Source organism: Apteryx mantelli, chromosome 14 (genome assembly GCF_036417845.1).
Source record: "Apteryx mantelli isolate bAptMan1 chromosome 14, bAptMan1.hap1, whole genome shotgun sequence".
NCBI lineage: Eukaryota > Metazoa > Chordata > Aves > Apterygiformes > Apterygidae > Apteryx > Apteryx mantelli.
In genome coordinates this window covers 5,645,181-5,668,263 of record NC_089991.1, presented here as the reverse complement: position 1 = coordinate 5,668,263, position 23,083 = coordinate 5,645,181, and the positions used below count along the sequence as shown (strand labels likewise).

General features: G+C 42.5%; 2 protein-coding genes across 4 annotated transcripts in view; one reads left to right on the top strand and one right to left on the bottom strand.

Annotated features, from left to right (window-relative positions):
* FAM13B (family with sequence similarity 13 member B) overlaps positions 1–6,490 on the top strand; it is a 49,284-nt gene extending 42,794 nt beyond the window's left edge. For 2 of the 3 annotated variants that reach the window (XM_067304562.1, XM_067304560.1), the window contains 5 exons: positions 424–519; positions 2,074–2,157; positions 2,266–2,438; positions 2,862–2,963; positions 4,152–6,490. In XM_067304562.1, the coding sequence (XP_067160663.1) occupies positions 424–519; positions 2,074–2,157; positions 2,266–2,438; positions 2,862–2,963; positions 4,152–4,275 (579 nt within the window). In that variant the 3' untranslated portion in view covers positions 4,276–6,490. The remainder of the gene's footprint in view (positions 1–423; positions 520–2,073; positions 2,158–2,265; positions 2,439–2,861; positions 2,964–4,151) is intronic. The other variant, XM_067304563.1, reaches the window with a different exon arrangement.
* A 3,132-nt stretch (positions 6,491–9,622) lies between these two features.
* On the bottom strand, positions 9,623–22,571 carry PKD2L2 (polycystin 2 like 2, transient receptor potential cation channel). The gene is made up of 14 exons (XM_067305062.1): positions 22,526–22,571; positions 22,061–22,168; positions 21,628–21,761; positions 20,099–20,355; positions 19,023–19,244; positions 18,137–18,365; positions 17,431–17,601; positions 15,686–15,867; positions 14,068–14,188; positions 13,110–13,211; positions 11,471–11,547; positions 11,307–11,376; positions 10,383–10,504; positions 9,623–9,891 (listed from the first exon to the last, which is right to left on the bottom strand). The coding sequence occupies exons 1-14, from the start codon at positions 22,569–22,571 to the stop codon at positions 9,810–9,812; spliced, it is 1,923 nt and encodes a 640-aa protein (XP_067161163.1). The 3' UTR covers positions 9,623–9,809.
* Between the last annotated feature and the right edge of the window lie 512 nt (positions 22,572–23,083).

The following is a 23,083-nucleotide window of genomic DNA, read 5'->3' as shown; positions in this document are numbered from 1 at the left end:
TTTATTTTTTCTCCTTCCCACTCCGCCCCTATCATTTCTGTAGAACCATCATTGCTAGTCACTCGGTCTTCTCCCCTAGTTCTTGGCACCCCCCCCCCCTTCCCCCGCTTTTTTTCTTTTCCGTGGCTTTTTAAAGATAGAGGGTTTGCCTCTACTGGAGCTGCCCTAACTTTTAGGAGTTCTTCTGAACTTCATCCAAAAAATAGAGAGTCAAAGTGAGAAAGCAGGGGAAAGAAAAAAGCACCCACTCCTTTCTCTGGGGGGAAAAAAAAAAAGAAAAAATTCATACCCGCTATTTAAATTAGCCTTATATTCCTAACTGGAATGTACTAGAGGCCTGGCATGAGAAGCAATGCACTTTGTGTTTGCTCGTATATTACTGAGTGACTGGTGTAATTAATTCTGTGGTTTCTCTGCCTTTAGGTTACTAGAGAAGAAAGACATATTGTGAAGCCACTTTATGACAGATACAGACTTGTAAAACAAATGTTAACTAGAGCAAGCATTACTCCTATCCTTGTGAGTAAAACAAATATCATTTACCCCCCCCCCCTTTTCTTTTCCTTTCCACTTTTGAAGTGCTAAGCTGGCTTTAGAAGAGCTTAGTAATACTGTTCCATAAAACACATCTTGTTTTTGGAAGATGCAAGATGTTGTTGTTGTGCTTGGGACATTTGATTGACTGCTGAGATCAGAGCAGTTCAAAGCTGTCTTTGACCTTGATGGCTCTTAGGAAGTAGGTGGTTCCTGGTGGAAGTAAATAAGCTGTTCAAACTTGAATTGGCTGAGACATTCCCAGGTCACCGTGCTAGGTGTAGCTCCATGGTGCATATTGTACTCTTAATCCTCCCAAGAATAGTAACACCAGTTGCAATAAAGCCTGCCTCTCTTCTGCAGTGCAGGTTGTTGTCACCAGAGGCGTGAGTGAAAGGATTGGCATAAGAACCATTTCATTCCTTCATGTTTCACGGATGTGAGATGTTATCAATGTCTGCAGCATCTGTAAAACATCTCTGCTTTTTTTGTTTTTGTTTTTTTTACTTCATTTCCTTCTAACTTGCAGTGCTTACCCCCCTCCCCCCCAGTCTTGTATGTAGGTGCTTATGAGCAATATACTATGCAAGAGATGAGGAGGAGAAGGATTTCCATATTATGCAAGGAGATGGATGTAACCTTGTTTGCAATGACTTGCAAAAAGTTGTGGAATGACAAACAGCTAACTGGCTGTTCTTCACAAACTATAATCAAAATCTTCCATGCTGACTCAGACTTGCAACACAACATAGTTTTGATATTAGTTATTTGACCCTTTTATAAGGAAGAGATCGCATAGCTGACGTGAGATAGTCCTCCACCAGATTTACATGTCTGTGCAGTGGCTTACTCAGCAGCAACTTAATCTGCTGTCTAATTTTACTCTGATTGTTCTTAGCAATCCCCTCTCAGCTGAAGTGCATTGAGATAACGGGGCCCAGTTCAAGATCATTCCTTTCTTGCACATGCTCTCCTGAAAACCTCCTTATACTTTATTCTATCAGAGAATTCCCTTAGTTTTCTGAATTGTAGGGCAGCTTTTAGATGTACAATTCAATAGAGGGGGCTTTTCTTGTCCTTTTCAGGTGTCGTTAAGGTTGGTTTATTGCCACCTCGAATGTTGTAGGTGTAAGTCTTTCTGTGTTGCCATATTGTATTTCATGAAGAGATCATTTCTCTTGGGTATGTCTGGAGTTCTAATGAATCATCTCTGTGACTGTTCCCACAAGTTTCTAGGCAAGCAAGGAGCAGACTTTGATTTTTCTTTTCTCCATTCCGTTTCCTCAAGTCACTACCTATCGTTTTCTTTTCTCTTTTTACCCAGATATTTCCAAGTCTTTAAAGGAATGGAATCATTTTTTCCATCAGTTTAAAAGATCCTTTGTAGTTGTTCTGTTTGTGTTCTGTACGGATATTTAGTCTTCTGTTCTTCTGAATGAAGAAATACTTGCTAAGTGCAGTGACTTGAACAAAATTATTTTTACCCCAACAGCATTTAATGCCTAATAGCATGTAATGAAACAAGCTTAAATATTTCAGGGGTCTCCATCAACCAAGAGGCGGGGGCAGGTGTTACAGCCCATTATTGAAGGTGAAACTGCCCATTTTTTTGAAGAAATTAAGGTGTGTACAATGCATTTTAAATATATATATATATATATATTTCCCAGCAGATGTAATAAGGAACAGAAATATTTCATATTTTTTTGCATTTCTACTTTGATTGCTCAGGAAGAAGAGGAGGAAAGTGATGGTTTGTCTGCAGACCTGAATGATATCTTAAAAACTGCTGTCCAAGCACAGTCTGTTTTAAGCCCAGTTGAAAACTCGGAGTCTGATGTTGAAGATGGTCAAGAGAAACTGACCCGGGACCTTAGGCTGTCGAGCACCCGAGCTGCTTCTATGTACGTGTAAATAAGAAATGACTAATGCGATTACAGCAGTTGCACTGGCTGCACTTACAATCACGACATGAAATATGAAATTGAGGCAAAGGGGAACTGACAAGTTCAGCACTTACCAGGAACTGTTTGGATTGAATGACTGTTCTTTCCTCCGACATGTCTAAGATCTTTTTGTATTCAGCAAATTGTTTAGTCTTCTACATTTTCCTCAACCTATTTTCGCTGCATAGACAGCAGAAAACTTGCTCCTTTTTATTAACTACTAGTTGTTTTCAGTATTTCATCGTCAAACAGATGCCCTAATCCTTGTGGACAAGATCAATTTAGTAATAGTTCAGCTAGTTCACTTGTTTTTGAGTATGCTTTGAAGAATTTAAATTTTATTATATGGCCAACAGTATTTTCTTTCACTTGAATTTTTAGGCCGGAATTGCTGGAGCAACTGTGGAAAGCCAGAGCTGAAAAAAAGAAGCTACGCAAGACTTTACGAGAATTTGAAGAGGAGTTTTATCAACAGAACGGAAGGTTTGTTTAGCAGAAAAATAGATGCTGGACAGCAGCTTTGTTCTGTAGCCACATATTTTTTCACTTTTTAAAATGAATATTGTCAAATGGAATCTAATCTGTTTTAATCTTTGCTGTGAATAATTTCTTGAAGGAGATAGGTTTCAAAGTACAACTGGTACTAGCTCATCTATTTTCTAATAGAGGAGGAAGCCTGCTCCTGAGTCTTCTGTTTCCTCTGTTAAAATCTGTAAAGCATAATAACGAAATTGGAAGAATTAGCTTTTATAAAAACTACTCAGATTGTCCCTCTGTTTTTAACAGAGGTGTTTCTTGGGCAGGGGAGTTTGGCTCTCTGCTGTTTGTTCCAGTAGGCCAGTTCAGACAGTGATAATTGCTTCACCAATAAAGGAGGTGGATCTATGGGTTTTTTCTGTATTTTGTTTAGTTATTTTAGGCATCTTGTTTGAATGCATGTTGTCATGAATTTGATTGAACCACTGCCCTGTGTGTGCAATAGGAGGTTTTTCAAGGTGTGTCACCTCATGAACAAAACTAGTAACACTTAAGAGGTAGATCATTTTCTTGACTGGTGTAAATTCTGACTTAACTACAATCTCTACTGTATTTCTCATTAACCATAAACTCCTGGACAGTCAGTTGTACAAATTTCACTAACATGGCTTCGTCATACACTTAATGAATTTGGGACATAACTCCCACTGACTGATGGCAAATGTCGAGGTTAATAGTGAAAGGTTGATTTAAAAATAATTATTGATAGATTAATTTACTATAATTAGTCTTAAGAATAATTCTGTGCTATCAATTTGTGGGTCAGTCTCAATATAGTGAAAATGTAAATGTACCTAAGTTTTATTTGGAATTTTCTGTAATGTATACACAGGACCTGAAATGAAAGAGTCTTCATAAACTGTTAGTAAAAACTCCAGAAGAAATTATCAAAAACCTCTATAAACTATGTTACAGCAACTGTGCTGAACAAATGCACTGGCTTTTTCATGCAGTATTTTTGGTTTATGGCAATTGTAACTACAAGGAACTAAAATATAACAATATGCCTATTACTGGTGAACCACCTGCCAAAAATGTTTCTATCTGTCGTAAGCTACCTGCACATTGCTGCTTTTGTGTTTGACTTTCCGCAATACACAGGATCTTGAAACTCAGGTGTGCTTCTTTTTACAGGAACGTACAGAAAGAAGACCGGGTTCCAATGCTTGATGAGTACAGGGAGTACAAGAAAATTAAAGCCAAACTTAGGCTGTTAGAAGTCCTTATCAGCAAACAAGACTCTTCAAAATCAATATAAATTATGTTCCTCCAAAACATTGAATAACATACTATTTCCTTATGCTACCATTGTACTTATTGGGTGCTTGTGTTCATTTGTCATGCACTGTTGAAAGAATCCAGTTTGTGCACTTTATTGTGGTGCCACTATAACATGTTTGAAGGGTAAGTAGGTCCTGTCTAGAGAGCAAATAAGATTTCTAAGTTCGAGACTGCTCTATCCAACTTTAGCAAACACGGTTTCCATCAAAATTTTGTATTACATATGCATCTTGTTCCAAAAAGACTATACCATTTTGTTCTTTAGCGTTCAAGAGCTTTGAGACTTTTGGTGTTACCAACCTTTTGCATTATTGAAGAAATTACCTATACCATAATGCTACACTGAACTACTCCTGTTGCCTATTTTTTTATTATGGGGAAAAAAGTCAGCAAATTAAACACACAGCTCTTTTTCTTGGGACATTTAAAAACTGGACTGAAATTCCTTTCAAAGGACTGCTGTGGAACAACTTTAATTTTTGGTATTCTAAATTGCATCTATCACACAGTAATAATTAACATCTATGGATTTTGCTACTTAGTGGTCACGTATCCTCCTTGATAAAGATGACAGTGGACAAACCAGAAAGTGACCTTGCTTAGTGTCTTTTAAAACTTGGAAAACCGAAAAGTTATATCACATGCTGCCTACAGGACTTACGTTACTATTGTTCATTTTATCATTTTACCAGTTATTGTTTATCAGCTAGTGGTGACACAGTGTTTTGTCTGAATTGGATACTGCATCTCCACTTTCAGAAGATTTGAGGAACATAATGAACATTTCAGTGTATGGGAAATCTGATGGTGCTCAGACTTGCACAGCTCCAGCAGAAAAGACCTGGCTTAGGTCAGTTAAAATTCCACTGTACGTGAAACGAGTATGGTATCAAGGGCTAAAATCAGTGTAGCTAATGTGCACCATAAGGTGAACTGTGTCAGTTTTGAGCGAGGAAATTACTGCTGTTTATCATGATTTTGTTATACGGTTGGAGAATAAAACTAAGTGATCTAACCTTTATGATGTAAGCAAAACAGTTTATGGGCCTTGCATGATTTAGCTTCAGAGTTGAAACTAAATAATGTTTTGATGATCACATCTGCTGTGCTGAATGATGATTTCGCTAGCTTTATGCTCTGCAACAGCCATCAGCAGCTGTTTTTGATCTGGCAAAATCTAAGTGTTAATTTTAACTGGTGCTTTCTCAAATTTTTTTCTTCGATATATCAGTTTGATTGTGGCCATGTTTTGCATGCACCTACTCTCACTGCATGTTTTTTATGACTGGCTAATGTCAACACAGCTATTATTCACACTGCTTTATGAAAGACCAAAAATGAACTTTCTCACAAAGTAAGACGTGGCTAGCATGTAACCTCATAGGCTTGCTGTTCTGTCATGAAGCATATGAAATAGGTTGAAAGTAGGATTTTTAGTGCTCAGATTTCATCTGTGTACTATAGAGTACTTCTTGTTTTGTTTTACTCTGCTTGTAGGCATGTATTTTTGGAATTCAGAAAAAAAGCACTAAAACTATTGAGCACTGGTGGTATGCCTTTTTTTTAAACAGCAAAATGATTTGGGACCTTAAAGAATTATGAGGTTAAACTAGTCTTGAGACCATTTATCAATTTAATTCAGTTCCATTGTGCAATGTACACTTCAGTTAACTTTTCTATCAGTCTGCAGACACGGGTGTATCCAAACATTGAAACTAATGTGTACTGTATAGTGTTGTACATGAATGTTTGTGTTTTATATACCACATGCAAAATGTCAATATGCACTATTTAAATGTTTTAAATAATATATTCCTCCTTTATAATGCTTAAATCTATATGATTCCAATATTTTTATAAGTGAGTGAGTGATCAGACTGGTTCCAATTCAGAATTAACAGCTGCTTTGTGTTTGTTATGCAGTGTTTGGCTGTTTATTCAGTATCGTAGATAAGCATGGCAACAGTTATGCTATGAGTGTGTTTTGTGCCATCCTTGTTGAGCAATAAATAAATGGTAGAACTAGGCATTTTGTGATATAACAGTTTTACTTTGGTAAAAGCAAAACCTATATATCTATATGGATATATAGATATGGAATATATATAACTAAACCAGATATAATTGCATTGCTATGTCTGGTGCTCATTGTATAGACTTTTATAATAAAAGTACCTTAACCTTTATTGTCATATTTTTGTTTCTCATTGTGCTTTTTCCTCCAGTACCATCTCCTAAAGACAAATGCCGCGTCCTTCACGATTCCTGTATGTATGTGTAGTTTCAGGGTGTTTGTTGCTCGGGCAGGTCCGAGTTCAGAGCCTGCCCGCTGAGCCACCAGAACCGGCGGGGCCCGGGTGCTGCGGCAGCCCTAGGCTAAGTTACAGCAGTTTAAGCACTTACTTCACCTGTTCAGCCTGTGCCTCTCTGTGCCTCTGCCTCAGCAGAGACAGCAGGGAAGTCACCACGTCCGCTCCTGAACTGGCAGCTTGGCACGTTGTGTGATACGGGCTTGGGTTCCTGCTCGGGTGCCAGCCCGCCGTGTGACGATACAGGAGCAGACTGAGTCACGCATTCCTGCTCTAACAGCAGCAAGCTTTGGAGGAGATGGGGCAGAGAGCTGATTCAGCCATCGCAGTTCCAATTCACTGCCCATGGGGTGTGACACCTTCAGCTGCTGAGCAGTATTTTATTGTGCCTCTATATTCATAATGATCTCTTAGCCTTAAAATCAGGGTCACTTACAGCAGTTACTTCTGTATTCATGGCCAATAAACACTGCTGCTGCACGCAATCTTGTAAACACAGGAGGATGCTTTTCGTCTGGACCAAATTGATTTTTTCATTGTATGTTAGTATAAGATCATATGAAAGGTGATTATGTAGTCCTTCAAACCAGCTGCTCTGTTGTATTTTGTGTGACTGCTTCCTTCTTCAGTGTGAGGCCTGGCAGAGGACAGAAAGATTCCTGAAGATGGAAAGTCTGCTTGTGAGCGTGTGACGGTGTGCAGGTAAGTGGGAAGAGACAGAGGGAATAAAAATTAGGAAGTGGAGGAACAGCTGAGTGAGAGGAGAGTGAGAAGGCAGTCTTCAGTATGTTCTTTAGGGTGGGACAGAATAACCTTCCCTCTGATCTGTGAAACAGTAGCTTGTGTACATGGTAAGACTGAATGTTGATCTCAAGATACTTGCATGTGCAAGCTCAGATACGCAGCTTTCCTCTAAAGATGGGGGAAAAAAATACACGTTGTTAGGAGACCTGAAGAATGACCAAGGTCTTGCTACAGATCTTTTCTCCAATCCTCTTTCCTTACGGTTATTTACTCAGTGAAGCTTGCTGTAGTCAAGATGTTAATGAGAAGACAAAAAATCTTTCAAACGGTGGGTTGGGGGGAGCTGCTTAAAATCCATGTGTTCTAAAACAGTGAAGAGAGACTTTAATGAAGGAAAACTACCCAGAGTTGAAGATGGTTAACAAAAATGGATGAGAAACAGTTGGAGGGGGGCAAAAATTCAAGGATGTTTCTTGCCTAAGAACCTGAGACAGCACAAACCTATAGTATTCCAAGTTCTACCTCTTTAAAGAGGTTTTCCTGGGCTGCTATTTGAGTGCAGGGCTAGGGTCTTGCCAGGAAAAGTGAGACAGGCTATAGAGAGGGTCTCCTGTGGTCTGGAAGAATAGAGCAAGGATCAGAAGTGCTTGGAAGCTCTTCCACAAAGTTCTGGGTAAGTAGCTGTGGCTAAAAGTTTCAAGACACCTTTGTATCAGAAGGGTTGCTCGGGGAAGAAAAGATGTTATGGACAATACCTCTGCTTTCCTGCATGTTAGGCTATTTAGGAATTAAGATAAAGGGATAATCTGTGATCTAGGTTTTGTGGACTAAGTGTCCTGGGATACTGTATAGCAATGAGAACCCTTTGAAACAGAAGGCAAGAGGTAGCTTTATTTTAAACTGGTCCCTCTCAGAAGTGAGGGGATGTCTGTTTGGCCAGGAGGCCAAAGTACCGACTCACTGAACACAGGTAGCAGGTTCTCTCTGTGGGTCTCTTCAAACGCCTCCCTACTCCTTTCTCCTTGATACAGCTCCTGCACAGTGTGATTAGACTGAGAGAGACCGGAGCCCATGCAGTACCTTGACAGCGCTCCGCAGGACACAAATAAGGCTTTGTAGTATTATAAATCCTTCTAGGGTTTATACCTGCTTCAGAATACTTTGGAGGCTGGGGGTTGTGTCATGTGCCGAAATGTACAGCAGCAGGACTTCCCTGGGGCAGAGACCGCGGGGTGCAGGCTGGGTGTTGCAGCTGGTGACAGCCCTGTGTTTCCTCCTGGTGCGCACAGACAGCATTTGGACCCGTGTTTTATTTCTTCCTGTATCTCAGCTGCAGCAAAGAACAAATATTAATGGCTGCATATGAGCAGATTGTTTCTGGCCTGGACATAACACCTAGTTTATCTTCTGTTGTTTCCAGGAATAAATGTGGCAGTGGGGGAGACCCATGTGCTGTGTGAGGGCCTTTGTTCTAGCAAAATAGCTGGCCTACAAAGTAAAGATCATCCTTACTGTCAATCCTTACATGTTTTGAAAGGGTGTTTATTCTTTAAAACCATACAATCTAAAGCCTTGTGGCTAAGCAGTCCATGTATGACTGGTACTGCGCTGGCAGAGATGAAAACTTAGGTTTGGGGAGTGGCAGAGCAAAGAAGCGTGTGCTGCTCTGCCCCCCTTGCGTACCTGACACACAAAACCCTCCTGACCCCAGGAATGTCTAGCGTCTCTAGGGAAATGGGTATAAATGGATTTAGGAATAAAAAGGGCATGTTCTCAGCATTCATGTTGGTGCAGCGGTGAAGCAAACTGCCCTCTAGTGGTTCCAGTTATTAAGGCCTGGATGGAAAAAAAAAAAAAAAATCTAGAAAGAGGACTCAGATTTTATTTTTTTTCCTGAAGGTGCAAGTAACTTGTTTTGCAAAGAACAGAACAAGAATTGTTGAAAAATAACCATTAGCACTGGCAGCAGATGCACTACCAAAAAAACTCAATCTGGAGAAGTCTGGGCTAACGAACCATGTTCTGGACTCTCGTTAGTAATTGAGGAGTGCACTGAGCCAGACTGGGCCAGAAATCGAGAGAAGTGAACAGAGCAGGCCCAGGAAGCTGCCGTTGCTCGTGATCTGCTCTCTTGATCCCAAGAGCAGCTGTATCAGTGCTCCCAAAATGAGGCCGCAGAGTAAATGTCATTTGGCGTCTGTGGAGATTCCTACCCAGAACTCTGGCAAAGGCGGTGAGTTTTTGTCAGAGCTGAAACTCGCACGGAAAAGATTGTGAAGCAACAATAGTATGCTTTTATTGAGGTTCCCTCTTCTCTTATCCAGAAATAGAAAAGATTAGGGGAGAACTGCTTTTTCTTGACTTCAAATTTCAATTGCGTGAAGAATAATGCCACCTCTGTCGCCAGATGAGCTCATCCATTTTACCTTGTGACCTGGTCCGAAGTGACCTTCGACTGTTACTTTTTTTTCATAATTCTACCGAGTTTTCTGTTAACGTCATCTAATTTCTTTTCCAACTCAGCTGTATACCTGAAAAGCCTAGGACACAAAAATACAGCAACAAATCCTTGAGATAGGGCTCCCCTTAAACTTCTATTTGTAGGCCTTCCTGTTTGCTCATTTGAACTGCGACAGCTCCCAAGGGTCTAGTCCTGAAATACCCCTTCACAAGCCTAAAGGTTTCACAGTCTCTCTGCCTCTGTGGGCAGGCACAAGGGGATGTTCTGGAAGAGTGGAAATATTTTCAAATTCCAGTCCCACCTCATTTTTTGACTAATGTCCTTGCAAGCTGCTCTACTAACCAGTCTCTCCTGCTTCCACCTTCTCTCTCTCAGGGCAGTCACTGTCAGACAGTATAAAAGCACTTAAAATAATCTCTTAAAATTACTGACTTTGTAATTTCTGACTCTTCATCTCCTGTGTCTCAAGCTGTCTCTCTATAATGCTTTGGGTAACCCAAGTCAGGGCTGCTGCAGTCTGCAGCCACCCTGGTTGGGGAGAGGAGTGCAAGAACAAACTCTGACACTTACTGCTGAAATTCTTCAGGGGAGATGGAGCTCTCAGAAGTGACAGAGCCAAAGTCCTCTGTGGATGGATGCTTCTGACGAATATTCTCTTTCCGTTTCTGTACCTGTGACAACTTTGGGTAGCTCTACTCACCACCAGAGGGATTAGGAAAAAAAACAAAACCAAAAAGCAACACAGAAAAAGTCACTATGGCTTACTTGGACACCTGCTACACTCTCACGCAGAAAGACATGGGGAAAAACATACTCTCTTCTCCATCTGAAAGTACATTTTACTTCTGGTCCTTCCAAAAAGAAAGGATGCAAGAATAAATGTTTCTCTTCAGAGCTGAGAGAGATTGCAAACGTTCTGTGTGGAGTAGTGCTTATAGCTACCTGTGAGACTTTTTCCTCCCTTGTTGTACAAGCACTTTTTTTAGATGTTTCAGAAGTATTTCACTGGGTTAGCTCAGGTTATGGGGTTACCAAGGTCTGCTAGGAACTTTCCTTTTGTTTAAAAAAAAAAAAAAAATTACTGTAATTTTTGTCCCTGCTGCAAATGGGTCTTAAGACCCAAAAGGCTGCTTTAAAACATTTTTTGTTTTCCATACATCTATTTTAATTTAACATTTGGGCAAATGTCCAGTTCACAACTTTATATCACTGCTAAAACACATTGACCTCAACCTGCTGCCAGTTCTGCTCTCATATTGTATGACCTCGTCTGAACAGAGCCTGGACAACCTTTCATTTGAACTTTGGGATATAGTTAGTGATTGATTATTTTTTAGGTCTAGCTTGAATGCTATTCCTGTGATGTTAAAAATAGTATTCTGTGGAGAAATAGTTTTTGTAAGTAAGGGTAGGTACAACTGTGACTCCTTTTGTATTACTTAACTTTTGAAATATAATCAGCAATTTCTAAGAACAGGAAAGAATAAAGCCTACCTTTGCCTCAGCAGTGCTCTCTTTGGAAAGCCTGGGAATATCTTTTCTTGTAGTGGCTGAAAATTCAGTGCTTGTCATTCACACAAACAGAAATCCTGTGAGAATAGGTGTGTGCCCAACGCAGGGAGTAACAGCAAACTCTGAAGCCTGCGCTGAGATCCTACCTTTTCTCACTCCCCAGGCTCTTTTCTTCTGGATTTATATCGGTCTCTGATTTCTTCAACTTGAGCTTGACAAGGGCCTTATTGAACATAGACAAGGAAAGTAGAGCATGTTAAGTGAGTTGTGTGTTTAACCAGAGACACGTCTGCACAAACAGCGACTTGAAGGCGAGGAGCAGACTGTCAGCACGATGCCTTGGCAATGAAGCACAATTCCCACCAGTCTTACCGCCTTCTTGGCTTCCATTTGTTCAGCTCAGCGAAGTTACTCCACTCTAGCTCAAATAGGTCATGAAATCCTTGAAGGTAATATCTGAGCAAATCCAGTAAGGATTTTGATTTTTTTTCTGGCATTTAGTCTTGCAAGTAGTTCAGGATTAGCAAGGGGCTGAGCTTGGGTAGGGGAACTTAAGCTGTACTGTTGCTGGCCAGGGACTCCCATCCCCCTTCCCTGGCGAAAGCTGTGCTGTGCAGAAGCAATGTAACTTGTGTCTGTGTAATGCATGTAAACCTACAGAAAAATTTCGAGCAGATAAGGCTGCCAGCCCTCCTCTACAGAGTCGTCAATGTAGGCAGCCCTGCAAAAACACAGTCTGAACATACAGGTGTCTCAAGTCCCACGTTTATCTCACTGGTGATGCTGTATTCCCCAGTGAAAGTCTGATCTCTAGGTGGAGGTGCTGACTTGTCCCAGCAACAGAGCTACATGCCGCCTCTCCGGCATGAGCGTTTGGCAGGAAAGGAGGAGGTCGTAATTTCAAGCAGAATTGAAAAGCTAGGGAAAGGTTTGTTCCCCCATTGTGTTCCTTTTGGACACATAAAAATGGCCTGAACTTGGCGGGATTTTAAGGATAGACAGTTCTACTTGTTTAGTCTTCCCAGATTTCTTAGAGGCCTATTTTGGAATTTTCTAAGCCTTTAACTGAAGAGGCAAGGCTGAAAAATCCAGGCTAAAGACAGAATAAAAATTAAGCTATACTGGTAATAAAATTCTAAAAGCTGTATAACTACTGGCTGTCTCTGTCATCCTCTAATTTCCTCTCCAGCTACGCTTTGCCCTTGGTCTGTGTTTAAAAACCTACATCAGCTGCCCTGACTCGAGCAGTGTGGTGATCTCCTTTCCCTGCCCTTCTCTCATAGCTACCCCAGTGCAAGCAGACCGTTACCCTTTCCAGAGCAGTACATGTAACCCTGGATTATATCCCTAAAATGAAGCCAAAGGTACCCCTTCGGTGTGGGGCCCCTTTGTTTCAATCACGCTGGCAATATCCCTAAACTTGTGTGCAGTGTTCTTTACTTTCTCAGTTTGGAAGGACAGCAGTGGTAAACTCTAAAGAAAATTTGATGCGAGGATATATCACAAACCAGGCTATTGCTTTTAAAAGAGGTGAGATAAAGGTAGGCTCCTTGCATCCAGAATTCCTATGCTACTTAAACCATTAATGCCCATTATGAGTTCCTATGGGCTTGATAGAAGGATGTCTCTACATTTGTCATAAGTTTATTTAAAGGAAAAAATCAAACATTGGGTGTTCTTAAACTGTTATGGCCCTAGCTAATTTAAGGCTCTTCACTAGTGCTATAGCAATAGAATTCCTCCTATCTTGAATTAAAGGAGGTAGTTACAGAAGCAGGTACTTACCTGTCTAATAAGGTCGCTGATCACAAATTCTTGACTCGGTATCAGTGCGAAATCTGCTTTGACTTCTGAATAGGTGTCATTTATAATAGCCAAAAACATGTTCTGCACAGGAAAGATGCAGTTAGATATTTTCTCTGCAAATCGTATTTGTATTATGCTGGATCTATGATTATATTTGGGGCTGTTTTATGCTAGGGCATGTGACTAATGGAACTGAAGAGCTTTGCTGGGTGCAGACATTTCCAGATGTGGTTAAATTCTTTGTTAATCTTGGGGGTTTTAGGGGATTTTTCTGGGGAGGAAACGCTTGGTTATTTCCTCTCTGCAGTACCAACTGAAAGATCCATTTTTCTTGGGGGTGACAGCCCTCGGGTCATGCACACGCACCTTTTCCAGATGGTGTTTCAATCTGAAGTAACTAACGAAAACACCAATCCACGCAGTCACGCATACCTGCACTTAGAGTCCCACCCAAGCCTCATTTTAACCTCCCTACCTGACAAGGCTGAAATTGTGCAGTTTTTAAGAGCTCCCAGTTAAGTTTTTAGAAATGAAAATCTGGAGAAATGGATGCTGCAGGAGAGTGCAAGGTGCAACAACCTTGTTCCATGGTGCAAGAGCCACTTTTGTGGCTGTCTGGAGGAAGGGAAAGCTGGGAACTGGATTAACCTGGTGCTGGTATGCCGGAGGGTCAGACTACCTTGGATACAGCACCACTCCAATGCTGCTGTATAACTTCTGGCCTGGGTCACTTTGTGCCAGCTGCGAACTTGTGCAAAAGAGCTCAGGCTGTCTGTCCGCCCAGGTGTACTGAGGAGCAGCCTGGGCAAGCCAGTGTTACAGGCACAACTTTCTTCTCATGGGAGAAACACTTCCTCAGGGCACTATACGACAGAAGGTAGCAGTACGTCTCTGTCGCTTATGCAAAAGTGTAAGTGTGTGTTAAGACGACACCTACCAGCAACACGAAGAACACACAGAACACGAATGTGATGAAGTAAATAGGCCCGAGGATACTGTTTGCTTCTTCTATAGTTGCAAAATTAAAATCTCCCAGTATAATACGAAACTGTGTAAAGCTGGGAGTAAAAAGACGAGAATGACATGACTGTTAGGCTTCTCTTACAGAGCAGTATTTTAAGCACTACAAAACAAGGAAACAGACTGAATACAATTGAAAGAGACTGATTCACTGTTACCTTAGTCACTGAAGTCAACAGGTAAACCAGCATACCATTGTAAATTGGGCATTCAGTATATGTATGAGAATTTGAAAGTGCAAAGGATTTTTAAAATGTCTTATAGAAGAACAGAAGATACTTTCATTTTGGATAAACTGCTTGGTATTTAACTTTTTTTAAATTATTTCCCTTTTGTTCTAGCTCCAGGATCCCACATCATCTGTTAGTACAGAAGGTAATGACATAGGTCCCTGTGTTGGGGATTTTATTCCTAAGTAAGGCAAATATGCATTTCTTTATTCCTTTGCATAGCAGCATCTTAGAGCTATGTCACATCCAAGTGGATCCAAAATGAGAGATAATTTTATGCTTTAAGAGTGCATTAATTTTACATTAAAAAGCTGCTGTCAATCTGGTAAATTAAAGAAATCTCTCTAAATTTTTGACATACTGTATTGAGCTCTAGACTTATCCAGGTGGAATGGACAGAGCTGCAGTTTGATGAAACAGCTAAAAACATTGAAATTGGTGTTAGGAAAGCCCAGGACAAATGCTGCCTAACTCCATTCATAGGTTTGCACCTGCCATACAGAGCAAGACCCAGAGAGAAGGTGCAGGGAGAAAAGCAGTGCCAAGATTGTGCTAAATGCAGAGTCAAGTCCATTCTTCTAAGTGACTTCTTAGCAGCTTTTCTGTGAAACAGTCATGGACCAGAACAGAGAGCACACCAGGGTAACGGGCTAGAGTTGCTACAAGGTGCAGGGATCATCAAACCCAATTCCAAGTGCCAGCTGGAACTGATCTGATGCTGTTGCTACAGTGAGTGGCTGAAAAATTTTTGGGGAAAAAAGTAACATGGCCTGCAGATGGGGTTTGGGGAATCTCAGCTGTGCAGCTGAATGTTTCTTTGAAAGAGCTGTAATTCCTGCATGCAAGCCTCTGCTCAGAGCCACTTGGGTCTCCCAAGCAGTTTCCACTGTTGTTTGCATGCAGGGAGCTGTATCGCACACCCAGCAGCAGGTCTGCTTGGTAGTTTCAAGCTCCTGCTTTCCAAGAGGCAAAACAGAACAGCCCTCGCGCAGGCCTACCAGATTGCCCAGGGCTCTGGTTACACGCTCTGTCCTGCAAAGTTGTGTTGAGAGTCTGGGGGGGACAGTGATGTCCCTTGGGTGAACTACTCCTGAGATTTGCCTCTCTGAACTGTTTACTGTATATGTTGTGTCTTCCGCGCATATGATGGCTTTGGTAAACAGCTTCTAGGGCCAACAAAGATGGTTTCACTCTGTAAAATGGGCTTAAGGAGTTGGAGGCTTGTACTCTAAGTTCTGCTTAGGTGAGACTGTTTGGACCTGAAGCAAGTGGGGTCTGTACCAAAAGGTTTAGAAAGTTGCATACATGCAGTTTTGAAACGTGGAAAACTCATCAACTTGTGACCCGAAGACCAGATAGCCTAACTGTGCATATGCAAAAAAAATGATAAAGAACATGATGGCAAATCCAATGATGTCCTTGGCACAGCGGGATAAAGTGGAAGACAGCTGAGTCATGGTTTTGTTAAACCTTATGTATTTAAATATCTGCAAGAGAAAAGAAATAGTTGTTACTGGGAGATCAAAATATACTGTCTCTTCTTAACAGAATTTCTGGAATGTTATCTGTAATCATAATTTACAGGTTAAATCTTATCTGGAAGTAAGTTGTGTGCCCAGATATGTTAGTGGTATGAATCTGTAAGGAGCACTAGGCCTGGGTGTGTTCCTGGGGAAGAGGAGCATTCTGCAGAGTGAATATGTTTAATTGCTGAAGCTAATCGTGTGTGAACAGGTCCTACCTGGTGCTGGGATGCGTGATCTGCTCTGGCAGATGTGGACCTCTGGTCAAGGAGATGTGCAAGACATACCACCCTCCTGCATCTGAGGATTCCCCGCGGGGCTGAGTTGGTAAGGAGCTGTCTCTTTTAATTTGAATCTAAAACAAGGCCTGAACAAAATCGCACTGTCCTTGTTCCATGACAGTTGTTAATTAGGAACACAGTTGTGCTACTACATTAATAGTAACCAGTTTACGGGGGGACAATGCGAGGGAATGGGCAGCCAGCGCAAAGAAGGGACATAACAAGGAAGGCTGTAACCGATCTGGTCAACAGCCAGTGCTCCCAAACTGCTTCTTCATACACCCTTGGCTTGGGAGGTGGAGGAAGGCCAAAAGCCTGTTTATTTTAAAAGGACATGACCCAGAGAGCAGAGATGGAGTATGTCTAAGTATGCGGGGTTTGATCTAAAGAGGGATCTCTTCTGGTGGATATGAACATCTCCCCTTCTGTTTTCCAGCTGCTTTGTGCTGGGTGCTTTACCAATGCCTTAGGAGAAAGGGCCCGTAAGCAGCCTGGGACTCGGCAGAGAAGGCAGTTTCATCCAGCGCCTGGGAGTACTGAAGTACAAACCAAACTGGAGACGCTGCTTGTGTGCTGGGCGCAGGGGAAGGGATGCAGACCTCAGTCAGGGTCTGCAGGGTTTGGTAGACTAGAAGTAGTGGCATGCAAACATGCAGGACTGGTTTGGCCCCAGAGCACCCGGTTAGGAATAAAAGTAGCCTTTTATCTTAGAGAAGCTGGCTGCTCTGTCCTGAGACCAGCAAATCCATTTGCAAGTAAGAATGAAACTAAAGGGGTCCTGGCACAAAGCCATTTTGGAATCAAGTTCAGGCACATTTTGGCTTCCTCTGCAGTTAAAAACCAGCTAGTGTTTTCATAGCTCTTAGCTATGAGAGCTATGAATAGCTTCACCTATTAAAGCTATGCCATCTGTATAGGTCAGGCTGTGACTGGGGTAATAGGGGTCTAGGAAAAGACGGAGTTTGAGGAGGCTGTTTGGGCACGGTTATTTCCCAGCTGTTCCAAAGGAGACAGCTGACAACATGCAAAATTATTTTTTAGACAGGTGTGGAATTTGTGACCCATGTTTATGAGAATTCCCTAAACAAGGAGATAATTTTAAACTCTTCTGGAATCTTATAAACAAAATTCCCCCTTTTAGGCCAGCCTTTGCAGTTCACCCATGGAAAGGTAAGAGCAAATATTTATAATATGCTTAAAAACACTATGATTCTCGAGTACAATAAAAGCGAGTAAGAGCCTATACCTTTATCCAAGCAAAGAAGACATTGACGGCAATCATGTTGTTGTAATGGACTTGCCAGGATGCAAGGAAGTAAAAGTCTGGATACACAGAAGAATTAGACAGCAGCTCTTCCATTAACAGGGACACTTCTACAGTGCGGTAGATATTGAAAGCAATGGCAAGGATAGATATCTGAAGGAAAGCAGAAGCCAGTGAAACTAAAGTTTAGTTACCTCCCTCTCTTCAGATTCGTCATTTTGCACAGGAGACTTTACTGATTTCAGTAAGCCCTTGATTAGATTTCAAGAACCTGAGCTTATTAGATGTTTGGTCATAAACTTTTTATAGGATACTTTATTGGCCAAATTATTTGTAATTGTACTATGCTAATGTTGGATTTGTACTATGTAGTATACTGCATACATTCTAATTTTACTATGGTAACCCTGTTCTGTGCTTGTGCCTCCCAGCTCTGCAAGGAATACAGTTAAAACATAAAAGATGGACAAAGGATGGAAAGGACATGGAGCCCCACAGCAAGCTGACAGCAAGGCAGGAAGTGTTCAGGTGTTGTGAACCCCAGTGGGCCGTACGGTTTCTTCAGTGTACTACAGTGGGTGACTGACTCTAACCAGGAAAAGATTTGGGCTGTTTTGGCTTGTTGGCTGGCTATTCAGTACTACCCTAAGCTGGCAAGCACAGAGGTAAGAGTTGACGGGCAGCTCACCATCACCACCAGTATATCCAGCCAGTTCCAGACACTTCTGAAATATTCTGTTTTCAGTTTTGCTATTTTTATAGCTGCCTGGATTATGAATGTGATGACAAAGAGGCAAAAGGTGATTTCGCAAGAGGCCAGGAAGTAATCATAATACGTGACGTATCTGAGGAGCTTCACGGAGTAGATATGTGAGGAGGTGAGAACACCCCCAGTGGCAGGGAACTCTACCACCAACCTGGAAAAAATTGGGGACTGGTGTTAGTTACCATTACTCTAAATCATCTCAGCCCTTAATATTCTAATATGAATTATTACTATGTTAATAATACCTAACTGGGACTCCGGTTAGGCCAAACGCTTATGCAAAATGGGCAACTTGATAACTCCTGCACCTCTAAGATCTTCTTATAAAGGTAAAGCTCAGTCCCCCATGAAGAAAGTACTATGCGGTAGGGAAAGCTGAGACAAAAACAAGAAGCTCTTGAGACACCCAAGTGATAGTGTTTGGTCAAAAGTCTTTAAAGAAACAGTGTTTCGGGAGAGCAGATATTCTCTGCCATACCCTGAGTTTGAGACTCTGTCTTTTCCCTCCACTAGCTGACAACAGGACCGATAACCCAATTTTTGACTTTGCAAAAGGCTGTGCAATCAGTTCCAACCGACAGCAGCAACCACCTGTACAGACCAGAGACACCTATTCAAAAGACTGGAAATGAAGGATCTGTGTCTGCTCCCTGCACTAGCTGGATTTCTGTATTTTTTAAAGAATTACTCTCTTGCCAGCTGCTGCCTAACTGTGTACGCCAGAGGTGAACAGCCTTTCCTTGTGTCCTTAAGGAAGCACCATGCCTCAGTAAATTGGATTTCACATGTAATAAAGGTAAGAACTCACCTGATTATGCAGAAAAGGTTTACATTAGCGTTATACATAGAGAAGTCAATAAACACAACCCTGGTTCCTCTAGTGAGCCAGCTGTTCTGCCTGAGAAACACCAGCTTCTCCATGCTCTTCTGCTTTGACTTAGGTAAAGTGAATATAAATCCTCCGTTGCTGTACAAGCCCACATATCCCCAGTACCAGGGGGATAAAGAGGAGACGGAGACGTATTTCCACCTATCAGAAATGGGAAACAAAGCCACTCATCCTAAGGAAACTGGACTGAAGTAAGCTTTAATTTCTATTATATAAAATTTCTTGCTAGTTCTTGTGTTCTACTGCATTCACCACCAACTTTTTAAGACAGACCTTTAAATAATTCTTTCCTCTACATCAAGTATGCACAAGACATATGGCCTTAAAATATTCCATTTTACTTAGCTATTCAGTACATTCACAAAACAGCAATTGCTTATGAATCTTGAGTTTGCCCAAAGTGGACTAGATGGTTTATTACCTTAAAACCTTTATAGGTAAATGCAGCATCTCTGGTTTGCACAGTTCATTGTTAATGTGGCACGTTCGCATGCTCTTTCACAGGGCTAAATCAATGCTAAATGAAATGTGTGAAGCAGCCTGTTTGGCTCTGTTTCCAGGGCATTTTAGCATGATACCGATTTATAAACATGTGATTTAAATTCAGGCCTCGTATAACTGAACATTTCTCCAGAGATGTTAGTGGAGAGAGATCCATTAACATGTGCTTTTGCTGAACTGGGCTCACTGTTTCCAGTTCTTCCTGTCCCTCCTCTATAAATTTTCCATGCCAAATTCCTGTCTATAATGTTGGCGCAAAACCAAATCCATGGTTTGTCTCAACGTAAACAAGTGAAAAACTCAGCTCACTGCATATACAGTTCTTACTAATTTTAACTTACTAACCTTAAGGATTTATTTAGGTTTTATCAGTGGAGTTTTCAAAAACATTTCTGCATTTGATGCCTGGTTCCAATTGAAAGTATTGTAATTTTGAAAATCTCTTATACATATATATCCAAAAGAAGCCACAAGAAAATCTGAAGAATACTTACTCAGACCCGTTCTTTAGACCAAAAGCTGACCTGTCTTCAGCTCGATAGCGATATTCACAGTAACACTCTTTTAAAAAAGTCTGGAAATATGGGTAGATGGAACAGGTGCCGTTGCGTACTTTTAGCTGGCGAATCTGGGCTACTCCTAACAGTAAGTTCTCATAGTAAATATGGCTGCTGTTTTTCTGGATGATTAATGTCATGTTGTTATACCATTTGTCCCAGTAGAGTCCATCCAAGAGGGGTCCTTCTGCAAACTATATATACCAGCAAGGTTAAAGATTCAAAAAAAGATTAGAATACCACTTTTACCCAGCTCTTTCATATACAAATCTCTACAGGGTTTTCAGGTTACCTATGGCTAGAGAGTCTTAAGCTAGGACACAAGGAATGACCGCTGATGCACTGTCTTATTTAAAAGGTATATCTGCATTTTTCTATGAGTCAGTTCTGTTCCCTATGCAGTTCTATCAGAGACTTGTAACGGGATTGTTCAGCTCAAGACGACAGCATATACTGGAGTTTCATTGAAAATATATGTCTCTGTTGAATTTTAAACAAATATGTTTAAACACATAAACGTTTGATGTTGTGCTGACACCATCTGTTGTTAATCACACTCTCTGAAGACCTGTTTTGAGACATATATTTCTGATTGTGTTTTTGGTCATCTGAATCTACATGAAGAAATATTTATTTCTGAAGGAAGGGAAAAATTTCCTCCTTCCTGGCTGTTCCTTAGATGCAGATAAAGAGCATTACACTTGCAGATAATATTATTTAAAACACATGCCCCTGTGGTTTGGCACCATCTGATCATGTATTACAACTGCTTCTAGTACATCAGCATGTATATCGTAGAGCAAGGGCTCACTATTTTATGGACTAGCAATAATCCACAGAGCAGACACAATGATAAGAGGGAATACAGTTCCTCCAAAAGAATTGTTATAACCAGGCATTTCCATTTTTAAGAAAAAGTAGGAGGGGAAACTTTGCTTCCCAATGTCAGCTGGGCAACACCAGCAATTCTGGGGAGTCCTTCAGCTAGCCGTAAAAATAGAGATATACATTTTGCAACCATCACTGAAATGTGGTTGGAAAGCTAATAGCATACCAGGTGAACCAAGATGGCAGGTTCCCCTGGCCGGCCCAGGGGAAACCGCACCAAACAGCTTATAAAAATGGCCTTTTTTTTTTTTTTAAACAACTGAAAATGAAAAGAACTGTAAGCCCCAAATTTTTCTGTTTTGTTAAAGCCTAAGAGTGAGAATATCATGCAGCAGTTAATTAGCATACAATTTTCCTTGGTTTATTCAGGCTCTCCATCAGAAGCATCAATATTACTATTTGTCCCCCGGATTTTTTTTTATGACTTTAAGAAGTTATTCAACTTTTTTTCAGCTGTGAGGTGCAACATTTAGCAGGCAGATTTTAGGAGAGCCAAGGGAAAGCGCTGCTTTGAACTAACGCCAGGATCTTGCTCCCCTGCCTGCGCCCTAAGAAAACATTCGCAATTCAAGCCTTACCTTCCAGAAATCAGCTGTGCTGCCAAGACTCCTGAAAGTAATCCCACCTGCCTCAGAGGAAGAGGTTTCCAGAAAGAGATGCGACATAACTTTGTTCAAGTAGTACATGTCCGTGCTCACCATTCCAAACGTCACTAGAAGGGGAAAAGGCGGATGCTTGTAAACTGAAATAAGGGGATGACGATGGCTTCTAAACATGTCATCCCTTCTTCAATCATCATTAAGAGTCACGCTACTAGAAAAAGGCAGGTGGAGCAATTTTGACTTATAAATAACACTTCTGGCTGGTGGACAGGTGGAGTTAAGGATTAAATAACTCTACACCCCCCCCTCAGACCACTGTTATATAGTGAAAGACGTATAGCTCGTTCATTGCCGGACTGCAGATGAGTCACTTGCTGTTTGAAGCCACCTAATTCGGTTGTAGACTTACATATGCAGAGATCTGTCAGGAAAACGATGTAGACGAGCAGCTCCCGCAGGGTCGTTCTGAGCTCCAGCTCTTTGCTGTAGCTGGGCCGCGGCCTCCCAACGCCTAAACCTGCGCAAGGAAGGGGAAGGGGGCGATGGGGGTGTTGGACCCCGAAAACGAGAAAGGCCCAGGGAGACCGCGCGCCCCTACCCCGAGTCTGCCGCAACCGTTAGTAACTCGGGGGGGCTCAGGGGGCCCCGAGGGCTCGGCGGCGGCTCTGAGGGCGCCTGGCCTGCCCCGGGCATCGTGTGAGGCTCGCCGTTGCCGTGGCGCAGCGCCAGAAAACAGGTTCAGCGCGCCCCGCAGCCCCGCAAGGAGCCGGGGGGGGGGGAGCGGGGGCGCCCCTGGGTGCTCCCGGGGGCGGTGAGGAGCCCTCAGCCCCGCGGGGGGCGCCCGGCGCCGCTTTCCCTCCGCGCCCGCCCGCACCGGCGCCGCTGAGGCGCTGCTCCAGCGGGGGCCGCCGCGGCTCCATGGCGGCGCCTCCCGCCGCGCCCCGCGTTTGAATCGCAACGGGCGGCGCCGCCGCGCCCCGGCCCGGCCCGGCCCGGCCCGGGGGGGGGATTTCCGGGGGGGGGTGGCTGCAGCCACCGCCCTCTCTCCGTGGGTCTCCTGAGCTTTTTTAATTATTATTGTTCCCTAGGGGCTGATGTTCAGACCTCTCTGGCAGTAAGGCTGTTCCGCCCCGTAACGCGGCTCGGTAGTGCCGGCGTGTGGCGGGACCGCGCTTCCCGCCCGGCACCCAGAGCTGCTCCTCCGGGAAGGGGGGATTAAATGATAAATTAGTGTCGGATCGCTTCTGGGCTAAGCGTTGGGCCAGCTCCCTGCTTTGGGAGGTTCCCTTCGCCTTGTGCGAGGCGGCGGGAGAAGAGAATATGTTCATTTAAGCGTGTATTTGCGTGGCGTGGCAGTCGCCGCGCTCAGGACAGGCCCGCGCTAGGCCTGCCGCTGCTGTGGGGTGGCATGGAGTTCAGACCTTATTTCTGC

Bases quoted from the DNA above. Each gene is read 5' to 3' on its own strand.
- PKD2L2 (XM_067305062.1), bottom strand. From the start codon at position 22,571: ATGGAGCCGCGGCGGCCCCCGCTGGAGCAGCGCCTCAGCGGCGCCG. The intron at 19,245-20,098 runs GTAAGTATTCTT...CATTTCTGATAG, and splicing joins GGTCTAAAGAACGGGTCTGA to GTGGAAATACGTCTCCGTCT. The intron at 13,212-14,067 runs GTAGGTGTCGTC...TTTCCTGTGCAG, and splicing joins GTGTGTTCTTCGTGTTGCTG to AACATGTTTTTGGCTATTAT.